This window comes from Cryptotermes secundus, unplaced genomic scaffold (assembly GCF_002891405.2).
Source record: "Cryptotermes secundus unplaced genomic scaffold, Csec_1.0 scaffold413, whole genome shotgun sequence".
In the NCBI taxonomy this organism is placed as follows: domain Eukaryota; kingdom Metazoa; phylum Arthropoda; class Insecta; order Blattodea; family Kalotermitidae; genus Cryptotermes; species Cryptotermes secundus.
The window spans coordinates 387,933-406,460 of NW_019723309.1; the positions used below are offsets into that span (position 1 = coordinate 387,933).

Genomic DNA, 18,528 nt, shown 5'->3' on the forward strand with positions numbered 1-18,528 from the left:
GTATACTATTAAAATATGTCTTAAGTGTGCTGTAAGGATTTTGACTGGATTAAACTGGCTTAGGGTAGGATCCAGTGGCTGGTTCTTGTGAACACAGCAGTGAGCCTTTGGGTTTCATGAAAGGTGCCGATTTTCCTGAACACCTGAATGACTCATCTTCTTAGGGAGGACTCTGCTTCATGGGATTGATTGACACCAGAAATGTAAAAACCAGGGCTATTTTTATATAGTATTCAGAAAAATATTTTAAAATGAATGATAATTTGCATTTGCTATATTTAAAATCTGTTGCTAATTTCATAAAGAATATTGATTTATTATCATTCCCAAGTCAGGATAGTGGAGTCAGTATAGTGACTGGCTATGGGCTGGACAGCCGAGGTGTGAGAATTTTTGAGTCCTAATAAGGACAAGATTTTTCTCCTCTGTATGCTATTCAGACTGGCGCTGGGGACTCTTTCCCCAGGATTAAAGTGGCTGGGCTATGAAGCTGACCACTCACCTCCATCTAGTGCTGAGGTCAAAAATATGTGGATCTATACATCCATCCTCCATATGTCTTCATGGCATAGTGCTTAATTATTCAAGCACAAGGAAACTTTACCTTTACCTTTACTGTCATTCGCAAGTATTTGAACATTGTTAGAGTTTATAAGGATTTATTTCAAATAGCTGCTCTGAAATTAACAGAAAAGTTGTGCAGAACCAAAAGAGTCTGTCCGTGACTAATTATGAAACTGTGATGATGAATTACAGATGAGCAGTAAGCGGATGCCAGTGCCTCGTGCGCGGCCTGAGGACCCACTCAGTGGCTGCCCCAGTGCTGATCCCTCACCAAAGAAACAAAAAACATGTGCAGCCCCCATTTCTCCTCAGGGCTCAAGTCGCTCAAAGCGGTCTAGGCTAGAAGAACAGCTGGCATGTTCAGCAGCAGAACTGCGCTACATTGACAGTCAGAGTCCTGAGAACCAGCAGGTAGCATTCACGCACTCTTTCGGTTGTGTTTGTTTGCTTAATTTATGGTTATTAATGATGGGCTTCCAGAGAAGTTCATGGAGGTAGGCCTAGGTCCACTGAGGCTGTAGTGCCAAGAAAAAAAATGATGAGCATAATTTGCACTCTTGGCCAGTCATCATTAGAGTACCGAGGCTAATGGCCGAAGGATACTAAAATACAAGGCTGAAAGATAATTTCCTCTGAGCATATTGGCTGAAATATTTTGCTAGTATACACAGATAGGAGAAGCAGAAATGGTCACTATAAGAGCTGGAAGAACTAATTCTGAGTTGTAACAGCCTAATGCGACTAACCCCTGCTGCTGCTGCTGCTGATGCTGATGAAGTCAGGATTTATGAGATGGGTGGGGACCTGTAACATGCATGGGAGTTGTGAGAAATGTATACAAAATTTTGATCAGAAAATCTGAAACAAAGAGCCCTCTTGTAAGACGTAAGCATAAATGTGAGGATAACGTTAAAGCATCTCTGTACTCTCTCCTTGTCCTCGCGCCCCATTTGGAGTATAGGGCATCTGTGAAACTCTTGTTTTACTTCAGTTTCTTTATCTTAGACAGTCAATAGGGCTCCTCTGATGGGGGATAAGCCCGTCACAAGGCCACTACCCAGCACAAACACAGATTAAACACAGACATCCATGCCTTGAGTGGGATTGAAACCCATAGTCCCAATGTTCGAGTGAGTGAAGAAGACATTTCATGACTTAGATTGCTCAGCCACTGTGATCAGCTACCTGTACTATAATTTAAACACATTTTAATCGGCCTTAACTAGTTTTATGGGTACCCCAAACTCTATGAGAATATTGTACAACTTCCCTCATAACTGAATTAGAATAGCTGCTGTGTATCTCATTGTACTCTATTTTTTTCTCCAGTGTCTGATGAATGCATAAAATCTGATTGGTAGTTGATCTATTATGTTGAAACCCACACTGATGATCTCCAATAATTTCATCTGTGCATGGACTTAACCCTGAGAGAGGAATATTGGATAAAGTTCTGTATGAAGTTGATAGCAGTGGTATCCCATGATAATTAATACAGTCAGTTTTATCACTCTTCTTGTGAATTGGTACAATAATGGACTCCTTCCACTGATAAGGCAATTCTTCCATATTCCAAATAGAATTAATTAGCTTATCGATCGTAGAACGTAATATTTCGCCTTCTGCTTGAGTAAATTCTGCCAGAATTTGATCACTAACTGTCGAGTTATACCTTTTCAACTTTGCAATAGCAATTTCAACCTCAAAACGACTAGGAGCAGGCACTAATGGCTCAGCTGTATGGATTTCTGTCTGCCTAACGTCACTGACCCTATGAACATTCAATAAATGAGTGAAGTAGTTCTTCCACCTATGCAAAATATTGTGGAAATCTGCAAGCAGATCACCATTTTCATCCTTAAAAAATGTTTGACATCTCTAATCAAAATTGTATAAGCAAAGATTTTTTATCAAGGCTCAGAGCTTCAGCCAAAAGAGCATGGCATTTTTATCATGTACTACTCATAGAGCCTGGCACTAAACAGTTAAGGAATTGGAGTCTTGAAATATGGATTGGAATCATAATTCACAATATAATTGCAAGCTGTTGTGAACATTGCAGTTAATATTTTTGTTACATAAATGGTGGATACTTGTTTACTTTACGAGCCAGTATTCTCTTCTCAAGAAGAACTTTGTTCCATGTAGTTGCTTGATAGTTACTGGGTAATTTTTTGACCAACCAACCACATAGGGAATACAGTATTACTTGTAGTATGTAGATTTAAGAGACTTGATTTTTCACTCTAAAATGGACAACAATGTTGCCTTGTGTTTGAGCAGATGTAGCTTATTTATTTTCTGTCTTCCCTTCACAGTTACTGGTGCAGGCTGAAGTTCACCCTCATCGTCGTTACATGAATGTCAGTGATCCGAAACCTCCCACCATGGCTTCCTCTTCTGCTGCAGCAGCTGCCAGCCCTCCAAACACAGTCAATGCGGCCAGTGCACATACAGACAATACAAGTCCATCATTGGCAGAAGCAACAGTCTCTGATAATGAAAGTTTTACCTTGCACAGCTCCGGACTCCCTACTCCTGACACACCGCTGCTTTTGTACACGCCGCTCCTGGATGATGAAACTTGCAGCAACAGCAGTACTACCAACACACCAGATTATGATCTCAAACTTACACCTAGTCCTGCCACGCCTGGGAGCACAAAGTATCATCTTCTGGGAGCACCTAGTCTCTCCCCTTCACCCACTCCGACCCCAACACTAACGCCAAATTTAGATGGTGAGAACAGCTATGAGAATATACTTACACAGGCAGTACAGTGTAGTGGGGTAAGGTATGAGAATGTTCCAGGACCACTTACAAATGTACATATGTCAAACAGCCATTCCAGTGGAATGTCAGTTTATGGCTCTAAATATGTCAATGTTATGGGTCCACTACAAACAGAAGAAAGGATATTGGTAGATGATACTAGTCCATCATTAGCAGAATCTCAGACTAGGAATGAAAATTTCCCATCCAAAGGGAAAGACTGTGATGTTTATGAACCTGTAACAGGTCAGGGGCTGAGCCTGGAAGACAGTGTTACATACGAACCTGTGAATATTCCACAGTGTCAGGAAGACTGCATTGGTTTGGAGTTGGCTTCAAATTGCAATGAGCAACGTGTGTACCAGAATGTGCCGAACAGCAGCTGTGCAGATGAGGAACATCTGTATGAGGTTCTTCAGGTAAGATCTCTGCAAGCATGGTAGTAGTGAGAGGTTTAAGTTCCGACAATAAAGGTTAAAAATGAATGTATTATTTCAATGCATTCTTCTTAATGAATAATTGAGAGACTTGTTTTTTTGTATTCTGACAAGCACTACTATCTTTCAGTTGAATCCTGCTGCTTCTAGTTCTTCCCCTCAGAAGAGTGCAGGGCATGTGGAAGAAGTCAAATCCGACAATGATGTAGAAGTGTACCAGCAAGTGAAATATTTCAGGCAGTCAATCCATGAAGTGAACCAACTTTTAGGAGAACCAGGGTGTGATGTGATGGACCCAGGTGATAAAACACTAGAGAGATTGGGAGGGAACTGTGATTCAGAAGTGGTTGAGGCAGAAAAGGCAGGAGTAACTCAGGAGTCTGTGCAGACTCAAAGTGGTGAGGTGCCACAGGAGTGTTCATTTGTAGAAGCTTTCTGTGAGAAATTGTCACCAGAGGACTCTGAGGAAATGGAACCTAGTGATACAGGGCAACATGAGGGTTGTTCTGAGAGTGGCAGAGATGGTGAATCTGTGCTTCAGAGTTGTGATATAGTGACAGTGATTGGTTCACAAACCACACAGTGCCAGTCAGCTGAGAATTGTGACGAGGGAAGTAAACGCAGTGATTCTGTGATAGAAGGGCGCATGATTTTGCAGATTAAGACTTCTGAGAGACAGACTTCAAATGACAGAAATGAGTCTGAAGTAAGTCCAGTTTGTGCCTCTGTGGGGTCTCCACAGTTGTCTCCAGAGCATCGGAGGCTGGCTGTCTTGGATCCAAACCCAAACAGGCGGAAATTTGAGTCTGAAATTGGTCGTGATATTCTTCGGGAAAGGCGGATGAGGCAAGAACTGGAGGAAATGAGAATTGCAAACCAAGGTCAGTACTAAAATGACAAACTTAAAGAGGATGGTTAGTAAAAAGTTAAAAAAAAAAAAAAANAAAGTAAAGGTATCCCAGTATCCCTGTAACAAGCTGTGAAGGCCCATAGGGTTGAGAGAGGTTGAGGCTCCCACATTTTCTAGACAATCGGCTTGCAGATGGCAGTAAGGTTGTCAGCCATACGTGCTGGCTGCCCTTTACCCCCAAGAATATTCCTGGTACTCATTTCTGTTAAAGGCTGAGTTGACCCCAGGGGCATAATTCAGCTTGAAGGATTAGATAAATTGAAAAAAATTCACCTAATCGGGGTTCAATCCCACGACTTTCCAACTTATAGCATAGTGTCTCAACCAATTATACTATCCTGTGCCAAAGACGATAATTATGCTCTTTTTCTGGAAGGAAAATTTAACATTGGCCTCTCCATTTTTTAAATGTAAGAGTAAACATATTCAACTGGAAAATAGGTATAACTGGTTACAGAATTTCCTTTGAATAGATAATAGCTAATCACTCTCTCACTCACTCACTCACGGTGCTGAACCCTTCTGGAGAAGCCGCCATTTGCGTAGCTGCTCAAGAAATTCCCAACATTTTATGAAACCCGAAGGTGTATTACTGTGTTCACAGGAGCCCTCCACTGGTACATATCCTGAGCCAGATCAATCCAATCCATACCATCCCATCCTATCTCTGTAAGATTCACTTTAATATTGTTCACCCACCTACACATTGGTCTTCCCAGTGGACTGGCTTTCTCACCAATATCTCATATGCATTCCTCTTGTCCCCCATTCATGCTGCATACCCTGCCAATGTCATCCCCCTTGACTTGATCATTCTAATTATTCTCGGAGAAGAGTACAAGTTATGAAGCTCCTCATTATGCAGTTTTCTCCAACCTCCTGTCACTTCCTCTCTCTTCGGTCCAAATATTCTCCTCAACACCCTGTTCTCAAAAACCTTCAGTTATGTTCCTCCCTTAATGTCAGAGACCAAGTTTCACACCCATACAGAACCACAGACAAAATTACAATTTGTTATATTCTAATTTTTATGTTTTTAGACAGCAGACAAGAAGACAAATGGTTCTGGACTGAATGGTAGCAAGCATTACCTGAGTTCAATCTCCTCTTAATTCACACCTAAATCAGGTTTTGATTTGTTATCATAATTCCCAAATATCTGAACAGTGACACATTTTCAAAACATTTGTTACCTATCTTTATATCATGATTCTCCCATGCATTTTGGTGATGAGACAGCAACATTTATTTGGTTTTCTCTGTGTTTTCTTCTAGACTAACCTCCTTACCAGTGTCAATTAAAGTTTGTGTGTTTCTCTTTATGGTATCTAGATTAACACCCAGTAGATTTACATCATCAGCATAGACCAATAGCTGATGTATCCCATCTGGTTTTCCTAGACCTACCTAAGGGCATATGCTAAAACAAAGTTGAAAAGCAGTGGTGATAAAGCTTCTCCCTGTTTTAGACCATTCTGGACAGGAAATTAACAGAAAAATATTTACCTATGCACTCAATGCAGGATTACTGTGAGTAGTATAAGTAAGTAATAAAATTGCTATGTGACTGGTAAGATCCCCCCCCACCACCAAATTGTTTTACTCTGCAATATTAGTTGATTCTAAAGGGCTCTGACAGTGGTGTATAACACTCAGATTTACTGGGTTTTCAGATGATGGACGAAGTTCCAAAATCCAGTAATTGTCTTTAATATACTTTGTATTTCCTCATTCTTCAGCAATAGCTCCATTAGGTGACAGTTTGATTCATGTTGATCAAGGATTTGTGGTTACAAATAACCTAGNTAAATTGAAAAAAATTCACCTAATCGGGGTTCAATCCCACGACTTTCCAACTTATAGCATAGTGTCTCAACCAATTATACTATCCTGTGCCAAAGACGATAATTATGCTCTTTTTCTGGAAGGAAAATTTAACATTGGCCTCTCCATTTTTTAAATGTAAGAGTAAACATATTCAACTGGAAAATAGGTATAACTGGTTACAGAATTTCCTTTGAATAGATAATAGCTAATCACTCTCTCACTCACTCACTCACGGTGCTGAACCCTTCTGGAGAAGCCGCCATTTGCGTAGCTGCTCAAGAAATTCCCAACATTTTATGAAACCCGAAGGTGTATTACTGTGTTCACAGGAGCCCTCCACTGGTACATATCCTGAGCCAGATCAATCCAATCCATACCATCCCATCCTATCTCTGTAAGATTCACTTTAATATTGTTCACCCACCTACACCTTGGTCTTCCCAGTGGACTGGCTTTCTCACCAATATCTCATATGCATTCCTCTTGTCCCCCATTCATGCTGCATACCCTGCCAATGTCATCCCCCTTGACTTGATCATTCTAATTATTCTCGGAGAAGAGTACAAGTTATGAAGCTCCTCATTATGCAGTTTTCTCCAACCTCCTGTCACTTCCTCTCTCTTCGGTCCAAATATTCTCCTCAACACCCTGTTCTCAAAAACCTTCAGTTATGTTCCTCCCTTAATGTCAGAGACCAAGTTTCACACCCATACAGAACCACAGACAAAATTACAATTTGTTATATTCTAATGTTTATGTTTTTAGACAGCAGACAAGAAGACAAATGGTTCTGGACTGAATGGTAGCAAGCATTACCTGAGTTCAATCTCCTCTTAATTCACACCTAAATCAGGTTTTGATTTGTTATCATAATTCCCAAATATCTGAACAGTGACACATTTTCAAAACATTTGTTACCTATCTTTATATCATGATTCTCCCATGCATTTTGGTGATGAGACAGCAACATTTATTTGGTTTTCTCTGTGTTTTCTTCTAGACTAACCTCCTTACCAGTGTCAATTAAAGTTTGTGTGTTTCTCTTTATGGTATCTAGATTAACACCCAGTAGATTTACATCATCAGCATAGACCAATAGCTGATGTATCCCATCTGGTTTTCCTAGACCTACCTAAGGGCATATGCTAAAACAAAGTTGAAAAGCAGTGGTGATAAAGCTTCTCCCTGTTTTAGACCATTCTGGACAGGAAATTAACAGAAAAATATTTACCTATGCACTCAATGCAGGATTACTGTGAGTAGTATAAGTAAGTAATAAAATTGCTATGTGACTGGTAAGATCCCCCCCCACCACCAAATTGTTTTACTCTGCAATATTAGTTGATTCTAAAGGGCTCTGACAGTGGTGTATAACACTCAGATTTACTGGGTTTTCAGATGATGGACGAAGTTCCAAAATCCAGTAATTGTCTATAATATACTTTGTATTTCCTCATTCTTCAGCAATAGCTCCATTAGGTGACAGTTTGATTCATGTTGATCAAGGATTTGTGGTTACAAATAACCTAGTTAATAACCTTCTGAAGTTTGATAGTCATTTTGTGGAACACTGTGTGGAGCCATGAAGCTTACAAAGTGAAGCAGGAACAAGCAAGCAGATAATCCTTTGTTTTTGAATGCAACTGAAGAGTCTTTTTTTCTTGTCTGTATTTTCTGGTATTGCTGTAACACACTTGAGTAATAGGAGTGCTTGTACCTTTCAGGGAGTGATGGGACCTCCCAGCAGTCACAGAAGCAAAGCAGCAAGTGTAATATTCGAGAACTACTTTCGAAGTTTGAGACTTCTCCAACTCTCGCTCAGCATGGTCTTGATGGCCAGTCCTCTTCTACAACATCTCGCCAGCGGTTCAGCTTCTCCAGCCACGAAACTGCTGAAAACTTGGGCATGAATTCTGATTCCATTACTTCAACCTTAAATCAAAAGCTGGACTCTCATTCAGTCACTGTTTCAGATATGTCTTTGGATACCAAGCCCAATCGAGTCTTCATTTCTGTGAATCCAGATATGTCTGAGAAAGACTCTGGCTTCACATCAGTTATGCCTAATCTGCCATGTCATTCAGGTCCAAGTCCACATGGGAATTCTGTGACAGCAGTACCACCATGTGAGCAAACAGGACTTGCAAAGGCAGCAAGGGGCAAGCTTGCAAATTCAACAGCTTTGAGTGTGTCATTGGGTGAGGGCGAATTTCTTGCTTCCAGTAGTGAAGACCCTGGCCAGTTGGTACGTGTGCAGACTTCACCTGACATAAATGACACACGGGAGCATGAAGATAGCTTAGTGACAAATGACTGTGAGAAGAACAAAAGTGCATCTCAAGTGGGTGGTGTACCAGGGGAAAAAACAGTTTTTATTGCAGCCATAGGTCTTGATGATCCAGAAAGAAGAGAAAGGATAGAGCGATATAAGGAGGAGCGAAGGTTGTTCCTTAGGGAGAAATACCGTTCAGAGAGTTTCCGTGGTGAACGTGATGAGATCTTACAGCGATTAAAACAGAAAGCAGGAAAATCAGTGTCAGGTCCAGCAGTTGAACCTGTGGATATATCTCGTTCCTTTGCAACAGGAAGTGACCGAGTGCGAAGGAACAGTTGTCGAACTACAGCAGATGAAAGAGAGAGAGACATTATGATAGAGTCGCTTCCAGGTAACGAACGGCTTTCTGGGACACTGGAGAGAAGCAGAGAAAGGAGGTTTGGGAGGAGAAGTGTAAGCCCAAAAGATACGGACAGTGAGCTGTCAGGTAAACAGATGTACGATAGTGTGTCAAGCCCTGGACGTCTTGATAAACAATTAGAACTTGGTAGTGATGATTGTCGAAGTGCACGTCACTGTCGTTCATCTACAGGTGATAAACAGAAATTCAGCAGTTCCCCCATGAGTCCTGAGAAATCACCAATTACTTGTGTTACCGTGAGACATAGACTTAATTCTGATTGTATGATTGTCAGTATGGGACCAACTTCAAACCTTCATACTAATGAAAGAGACAGATTCACTTCTAGGTCATCAGGTCCAATCCATTTGGAGGATCACTCTAAACCATCTGCACTTGAAAGTTCTAAGGGGCATGCATTGGAAGTGACAAGACAGTTCTCAAACAGTGAGACAGAACGACCCAACTCATTAAGAACTGCAACTGTCAGGGAAAGTTTAACAAGGTCAGCTGATAACAATGTGATACAAAGAAGAAGCACTGACAAGTTTGAGGGCTCTCCAGAGCACCCTTCTGTGGCGATACGGTTGTCTGCAGGAGGTGAGTTTGTACATATAATCTCATAGTGTCAGCCAGCACAGATTTTATAATGCATTAATGGATATTAATGCACTGTGTACAGGTCATGTTGGTAGCATTGATTTAAATCCAGTGCATCATGTATGGATCCCACAGATCTATGTTTTTGTTAGCCATGTTGTTCTTTACCTCTTGGGTGCCTCTCCAGCCGACATATTGGCTCAAGATTATCGATAGCCTGAAGAATGATGTTGAAATCTAATAATGAACATAGACCACGTGTAACTCGTGCCTATAGATAACTATGTGTAACAGTTCTACCATTCCATCTGCTAGCACATCAAACCACTGTGCGATATGTTGCAGATACTGGCGGAAATAATGGAGCATTATTATGTCTCAGTTGCTTACAGTCAAATTTTGTTACTCTTGATCCCACCAGATACAAACCAACTTGTAGTTCATGCCTTTAGATACAATAAGAATTCAAAAGAGTGCATTCATTCCACTTCTGTAGCTTTGTGACTGACTGTAATATCAAACATGGGTTCAGGTAGAAAAGTTATAGTTATGCATATCCTTTTTCTGATGTATCCCGTGAAGTAGAAACCCTGGACACCGTTGTTGCCACCACCAGTTCAGGTACTGCCAGTATTTGACCTGGCCAATCTCAACAGAATATAAAGTGGAACTACATAGCCCACTAACCAAGATATGGATTGTAGGATGTGGGTTGCTGTGGGACCTTAGTTATGGTAAATCACCCTCCCTCCCTTCTGCAACATCGCTGCAGTCATTACAATGCTGCTACTTTCCATGCTTCATATGTGCAACCCAGAAGCCAGGCCTAGTATCATGGCCTGTTAATGGTCACAACCTTGTCTTGTCTTGTCTTTGCATTACAGTCAGTCACACAGTACAAATAAAGATGAAATTTTTTCATCTCAAACTTAACATTTATTCTGGAGATGAAATCAGAAGGTGTATGGCACAAAATAGATTTGAAAATGAGTGCTGAAATATTTCTTGGAATCAGAAGATTGAATTTAATTTTGGATAACCCTGATAATGTTACGGCAGTGGTCATTGCTGGAATTGGTGATGAACTTTTACAACTTTTTACAGACCAGCCAAATCTCCACCACAGTCATAATTCTCACGAATGCAGAATATTACCTTAAACAGTGAAGTGGTCCAGCATTATCATTTTATGGATTAACACTTTTTACGTCTCATTATTTTGATGGAATAGGATAGAAAGGATTATATGAAAGACTGCTAGTCAACGGCCGCCACAGTGTGCACATCAATTTTCCTTCAGACCATGAGTGGAAACCTTTTTGAGGCTCAGAGCTATTGGGTTTTCGGACTTTATCCATCATCCTTTTTTTTTAAGATAACTAAGAAAAACATGACGTTTCGGAAACTGGATCTGTTGCCATCCTCAAGTGAGGGAAAACACCCAACAGAATAGGTGTTTTCCCTCACCTGAGAACGGAAACAGATCCAGTTTCCGAAACGTCGTGTTTTTCTTAGTTATCTTAAAAATAAAACAGGACGATGGATAAAGTCCGAAAACCCAATATCTCTGTGCGTTATACACCATCGTCAGAATCCTATAGTAACTACTTTTTGAGGCTATTTGGCAAGATCAGCACATCATGACAACAGCCAACACATACAGGACTCAAGCAGCCTGTTTAAAAGTTAACCTGTTTAGGAATATTCCCTCCACAATTTGAGATCAGTTTACAGCCCACAAAGAGAACTGTCTTTAGCTGAAGGGATAATCCCATGGAGTGCTAGTGAGAATGGTGTGTAAAGCTGTATCATGCAAAATGGAAGAGTTGGATGACAACAGTTCTTTCTGTTTTGCAAATTGAGATGGGTTTTAATGGCCACAATTATCAAGAAAACTTTTATAACAGTATAAAATTGTGAGAAAATTTACTGAAAAGAAAAGCAAGAGTTTGAGGTGCCATAAGGACTAATAGAGGAATTCCACAAGATATTGAAAGAGGAATTGAAAACATGATGAAAGGGCAATCATTTCTTCTCAGAACAGGTGATATTTTTGTCCAAGTTCAGAAAGAAAAGTGGGTGATGTGCATGATTAATACAGTTCATGAGTAAGAGTTAGTGAAATTGGGCATGAAAGAAAGAAAAATTTGGAAGCATACTTAGCTGAATCCAGTTCAAATGATGCATGATATCCAGTGAAGAAATAAACACCAAACAGGTCCTTCCAGCCACACTCTCAGGGGACTTCTGCAAACATATACTGGAAAAAATAGATGTATTTTATCAAGGAAAAAAGTATCAAGCAAGGCAGAGTAGGGTTTATGCTTACTTACTTACTTACTCATGGAGCTGAGCCCTTCTGGAGGAGCCGCCAATTCTGTAGCTACTCAAGAACTTCCAGCATTTTATGGAACACGAAGGTTCATTACCATGTTCACAAGAGTCCTCCACTGGTCCCTATCCTGAGCCAGATCTATCCAATCCATACCATCCCATCCTATCTCTCTAAGATCCACTCTAATATTGTCCACCCACCTACGCCTTGGTCTTCCCTGTGGTCTCTTTCCTTCTGGGTTTCCCAGCAATATCCCATACACATTCCTCGTCTCCCCCATTCATGCTACATGACCTGCCTACCTCATCCTCCTTGACTTGATGATTCTAATTATACTTGGAGAAGAGTACAAGTTATGAAGCTCCTCATTATGCAGTTTTCTCCAACCTCCTGTCACTTCATCTCTCTTCAGTCCAAATATTCTCCTCAACACCCTGTTCTCAAACACCCTCAGTCTGTGTTCCTCCCTTAATGTCAGAGGCTCACAAAACTCGTGATGAGAGCTAAGCCAGAAGAAAAGAGACCACTAGGAAGACCTAGATGTAGGTGGGAAGATAATATGATTAGCCTTAAAATGATAGGATGGTGTAGTATGGACTGAATTCATGTAGCTTAGGATAGGGATCATTGGCAGGCTCTTATGAGCATGGCAATGAGCACTGGGGTACCATAAAATGTTGGGAAATTATTGAGTAGCTGAGCGACTGGCAGCTTCTCAAGAAGGGCTTTATTGAAATTCATACTTTTTTTTTCATTTTTTTTTTCATTTTTTTTTTTTTTTTTTTTTTTTTTTTTTTTTTTTTTTGGGTGTATTGGGAATCATATTGTCATGNTCTCCAAAATATCATTTGCTACTTCAGAATGTAAGTAAAGTTGTTCCCTACCTTGAGGAGCAAAATTTTGGTAAAATATCTAGGAACTGGGATGTCAAATTAAAATTAAAACCGCTCACTTTTGCTGTTGTGCACTGGATACAGTGGTAGTTCCAAAAACGTTTATCACTCCACAGATTCTAAATAATGAAGTGTGAGGCCTTATCAAAGTTACTTCCCCGCCCCCAAGAATGTATTTGTGATGCATTCATTTAAGACACCCATTTGACCTGCCACATGTCCAAACATGTACTACATCTTTAAGTGTTGTTTCAGAAATCACACTGCATGATTTCCTTTGTTGATTCTAGGTGAATACTGGAATAATGCGTTTAAATAGGCCCTGGCCTTCCTATTTCTTTCCATTTCACTGGCCAGGTTGACTCAGAGCTATCACATATGTCTTGTATTTGGGACATGCCTGGTTCTAATTTCATTTAGGCATCAGCTGTCCTTGTAGGTTTTTCATACACTTCCTCAGTAATTCTGGCCCAAAACAAAAATTTCATATCAACATGGGCTGCAATGGCTTTCCCCTTAATCCTTCCCATTGTGCTGCATATGATCATACTCTCCCCCTAATCATTGATGAATAACTTCAGTAGTTGATACAGCACCTTACATAACCCACTAAGCAACCAACCCTTCCAGTTTACTATACATAATTATCATCCTAACTAATTTCTGCAGAGTTGATATGATTTCTTTAAGTGTCCTGCCACTCTGTACATTAATTATCCTTTTATCTCCTTTGATTCTTCATGGCTCCCACAGTTTATACACTTGTGTTAAGTAATTATTAGCTGCCCATCCTAACTAGTTGACCATATACAGTGCAGTAGTCCTTGTCCCATTTGAACACACTTGGGAGGTGGCTGGTTTGAATCTCTCCCTGGGCATTCACTGTACTGACTGATGTTTTTGTGATTTTTCTCAGACCGTCCTGGAAAATGCTGGGAATGGTACCTTAAATTGGATCGTAACCATTTCCTTCCGCATCCCTTCTGATTCATTAATGACTATCAGGAAGCATGTGAAACTATATAGCCTGCGTTACTGACAGTGTCAAAATAAACTGCAAATAAACTTTCTAAAAGTAAACGTAAGTAAAGCTATCCCTGTAACAGACTGTGAAGGTCCATAGGGTTGTGAAACATTGAGGTTCCCACATTACCTAGACAATCGGCTCAAAGATGGCAGTAAGGTTGTCAGCCTTATGCACCGGCCGCACTTACTCCCCAGGAAAATTATTTAATTAATTCCTGGTACTCATTTCTGTTAGAGTCTGAGTCAACCCCAGGGCCATAGTGCGGCTGGAAGGCTTAGGCCAATTGAAAAAATCCAATGACCTCATCAGGACTTGAACCTGCGACCTTCCGGCTTGTAGCATAGTGCCTCAACTAACTATGGTACCTTGTTAGAAGTAAAATAATTTCTGCAGTGGTGATGATATGTTTACTGTGAAATGTCAGTCTGTTGCTGAACAATGCTACAACTAAGAAGATTGTACTCTTCACCTGTGTGTTTTTTGCCACAGGAAAATCAGGCGATCCTGACAGGCGCCCTGCTTCAATTCCAGCACATTCACCAGAGAATAGGGTTATTAATGACAGTTCAGGGAGGAGATCATCAGCAGATTTCCCTGTTTGCCAGACTTCACCTTCCTACTGTATCAGAGATATGGCAGCATTGTTTGAAAACCGCAGAGATGCCACAAGTCAGGCCCCTCCTAGACCTGCTCCAACGGGGAAGCAGTATTTATCCTCTGTCTAGGTAGAGTAACATTTTAATGTGTACATTTTAGTGGAGTTTGTTAATGGTGATTGCAGTGTTTTAAGCCACTGGTCTGACACCCCTTCAACCAGTTCTTCTTCCATGAAAATAGATAAAAATCACATGGCATAACATCAGAAGGATATTGTAGGTAAGAAACACCTCAGTATTATCTTGATGAGTTGCTCCTTATGCAGTAGTCAGTGTACCTGGACATTGTTATGTAGGGCACCAAATGCATCTTTGACTGCTCACATGTTGGGATGCATCAAGCAAGCTCTCCCCATTGACTGAGTCAATTATATTCTTGTTTAAGCCCTTGAAACCTTCTTTTCTGAACACAGATCAGAGCCAAAGAACTACATTTTGGTTGGTTGCCATGACTCTCAAAGCTTGTGCAGGCGTATTAGATTCTTATTAAATTGTGGTAAACCTGTAATTGCTTCAATTTTTTTTAAAGCACCAGGTTGTGATTGGTGCTGCCATCTGAGCAAGATAGTATTTACTATCCATGTTTCAGTGCCTGAGTATATCTGTCCAAACATATTTTATTTTTGTCCTTGCATTTCTAGCAATATGAGTAACATTAATTTTTCTTGTAATTTGACTGAATTTTGGTAACATTTAATTAAAATGTGAATTAATATGTCACAATGGGGATCACTAGGAGGATGATGATGAAAAAGGAATCTTAGGGAAAATAAGTTGTGTGGATGTAAACTGGATGGCATTGTCTTAGGGTGGTTGCAGTGGTGGGCTTTTGTAGTATTAATGAGCAACACTGAATGTCGTGAATATATGAATATCAACTATTTGAGAAGTACCACATGCTCTGCAGTTGGTTGGGATTAAGGTTTATTAAATTAGTTGGAAAGAGTTACTATAGTTTGACTCTTGATTTGCTGTGATCATCCTGGTCAGCATAAATCTAAATATAGATGGATAGATCATGCTAGAAGTTTTTAAATAATAGATTATATTCATTCTCTTGCCCTCCATGTACTCCCTTCAAAATTTTGAGTGTAGTTGACTTCTTACAATTATTATGAAATAAAATCTCACTTTTTTCTAAAGAAATTTTCTTAAGCATCATCCCCCTGCAGTCAGATTTTATGTGTGTGCATGCGTGTACACGTGCATTTGTGTTGATACATACACACGTTGTCAGAATTCATTCCTTCATTGTGTACCAAAAATTCTTTCTACAGTATTGTGTAAAAGCTGTTATTGATGAAATTTTGCAATATATTTGCTGTCAAGTGTTATTTTAATGTCATAAAAATTTACAATAGGATTCAGCCTAATGATAAACTTGATGTTATGGGGATGGGAAAGGATTTGAACATTGTTTTATACAGCATGAAAATAGTGAATAAGCTGGTTCAGCATGGAATATAAGGTCTCATAACAGGGACTCACACAATCAGCTCACTGCCTATGTGCTTCTCAAAGGAAGACCTGTATCTTGATGTCAGTCAATAGTTGGGGTTGATGACAAACTCTTGAAATTTACTTGCAGGTTTTGCTGCCTACTAGAGATGAGAAAGTGCGACTGTGATAAGTACCAAGTAAGAAACGTACTAAACCTGCAAAAACAAAATAAAACATAAAAATAAACCCTGCCCCCCAGAATAAAATAGATATGTAATATATTTATATGCTTTTAAGAATCAGAGGCAGCACCTGTTTCTTACATGTACATAGATTCAATATTAGGTGCTGTCTTTTTGGAATGAGAAGGAAATCAGCTGCGATGGATCATTCCAAGCATTATATAATGTCCGCTGCTCTGAAGTTCAGCGAAAGCTCTGTGGTCACAAATGATGTAAGACTCAAGGGTGCTTTTGAAGTACAAGTATGTGAACATTGCTTGAATGGCAGAGTGTATAAGTGTTACAACAGAAAATCCCTAAAAATGGAAATATAATAACAAGTGTTGTGAATGGTTTTTGCCTACTTTGTTCGAAGGGCTAACCTTCATTATAAGTGACATATTATGGGCTTCTTTGCCCACGCAAAGTTCTAGATATCTGCTACATGCTACCTGCATTTGGTACTAGTGTGTGCTTTTCTAACAGACAGAACACATTCATGCATTTTTTTTTCTGTTTGACATGAATGTTTTGAACTTGTGGAGTGACTTATTGTTTTACATATATGGAAACCAACCTCCATTCTGACATTATGATTTTCTGAGAGAGTTTTTCATAAAGCTGGCTCATTGTACCACATTTTTTCACATTTGTGTTCTGTGTATTTGTTTTTGTAATGATATGGTAAGATGGTGTTATTCATCAAATGTCATGGAATATCAACATTCCTCTGATGCAGTTTTGAAGATATTGATAAAACTTGACTTTTAGCATGTTAATTTGTTTTAATGTATTTATTCATTACAGCCAGCGCACTCAGAGGTGACTAGTGACCCATATGAAACATGAATTTTCCTCTCCACATGCTCTGCCTGTTTTTGTAGAGACAGTCACATGTCTGCCATATATGCTGTATTGCCATGACAGTTTATTACAGGTTAATTGATTCAGATTTCATTTATTCGTGCGATAATATAAGAACATTCACATCACATTTAAACAATGTAAGTCACATACTTTTAGTGACAATAACAATTTGTAATGATATTACAATGTAACCACATACTCATTTCAGTGTAATTCACATACTCCTAGTGACAATAATGATTTTTAATGATACTGTGATATAACCACATTCTCATTTTGATCGTGTATTATCTCCTGCTCATGGATGCAGTTTTCCCATTTTTTGAACCTCTTCACTTTTGATTGTGGCTGCTAATACAAACTTTTCACATAAAGGGAATTTTCATATAGTTATATTCACTCTCTCCATTGGATTTTGTTTTGCAAATATGCTTCTAATTTCATTTGAATGTATGCTACACATTTTGAAGATATTGATAGATGGTACAGGATTTGTAACGTCTTAATTGTGTGACAAGTGTCCAGCCTGGCACTAACAAGTAGGACAACAGCACTGTCTTAGGGGTTCAAAACAGCTTTAAATCAGCTGGAGGAAACTTTAAGAAAGTTTGTTATTTTAAAGCTATGTTCAATTCATTTGGTAAATGATGCACAGTCAAATTTGGTTATAGCATCAACCAAAGGACAAGAGAAATTGGGTCATTAGAAACAAGTATCATGCTAGCTTATGAAGGAATTGAATTAGATTTCAAGAAGAATTACATAGGATCATTCTGTAGAGCACTAAATTTCACTTCAAATGTAAACTGGATGTAATAATAAGTAGAATATGCACATATTTCTTGAGGCCCGTTTGTTACTGAAGCTAGTTTTTCAATTTTCTTGGGGAACTGAGAGTACTCAGGGTCACTTCGTATTACTTAAAAAGGGTTGTTGTCACAGAGAGTATGAGAAATCCTGTTAAACATTTTGTTGTCCATGCAAAGAGGTGGGGTGAGAGCAGGGTGCCAGATATTGTTATAAACGAATTTGTTATTCCATGTAAGGCTTTCTAAGAGAAGCAGAAAAGCAAATGTTATATGAAGACTTAATTAGTACCACTCAATGTTACACACTATAGCCAAGTTGTCACTACAACCATGGTCACAATAACCAAGTTCGACTGTACATACATCATCCAACTTGATAAAAGGATTTTTAAATTGCCTTGCAGCAAATTATAAGTGCTTCGAGCTCAAGAAATGGAATACATGTGTTAAAAATAAGAGAATTTATTCTAATTAAAGTGAAGATGAAAAGCTGAG

General features: G+C 39.4%; 1 protein-coding gene across 2 annotated transcripts in view; it reads left to right on the forward strand.

The window, feature by feature from the left end:
* LOC111861774 (GTPase-activating protein CdGAPr) overlaps positions 1–18,308 on the forward strand; it is a 182,413-nt gene extending 164,105 nt beyond the window's left edge. For both annotated transcript variants that reach the window (XM_023846615.2, XM_033750454.1), the window contains 6 exons: positions 757–975; positions 2,883–3,755; positions 3,904–4,654; positions 8,235–9,785; positions 14,530–14,765; positions 16,285–18,308. In XM_023846615.2, coding sequence (XP_023702383.1) covers positions 757–975; positions 2,883–3,755; positions 3,904–4,654; positions 8,235–9,785; positions 14,530–14,765 — 3,630 coding nt within the window. In that variant the 3' untranslated portion in view covers positions 16,285–18,308. The remainder of the gene's footprint in view (positions 1–756; positions 976–2,882; positions 3,756–3,903; positions 4,655–8,234; positions 9,786–14,529; positions 14,766–16,284) is intronic.
* The last annotated feature ends 220 nt before the right edge of the window (positions 18,309–18,528 follow it).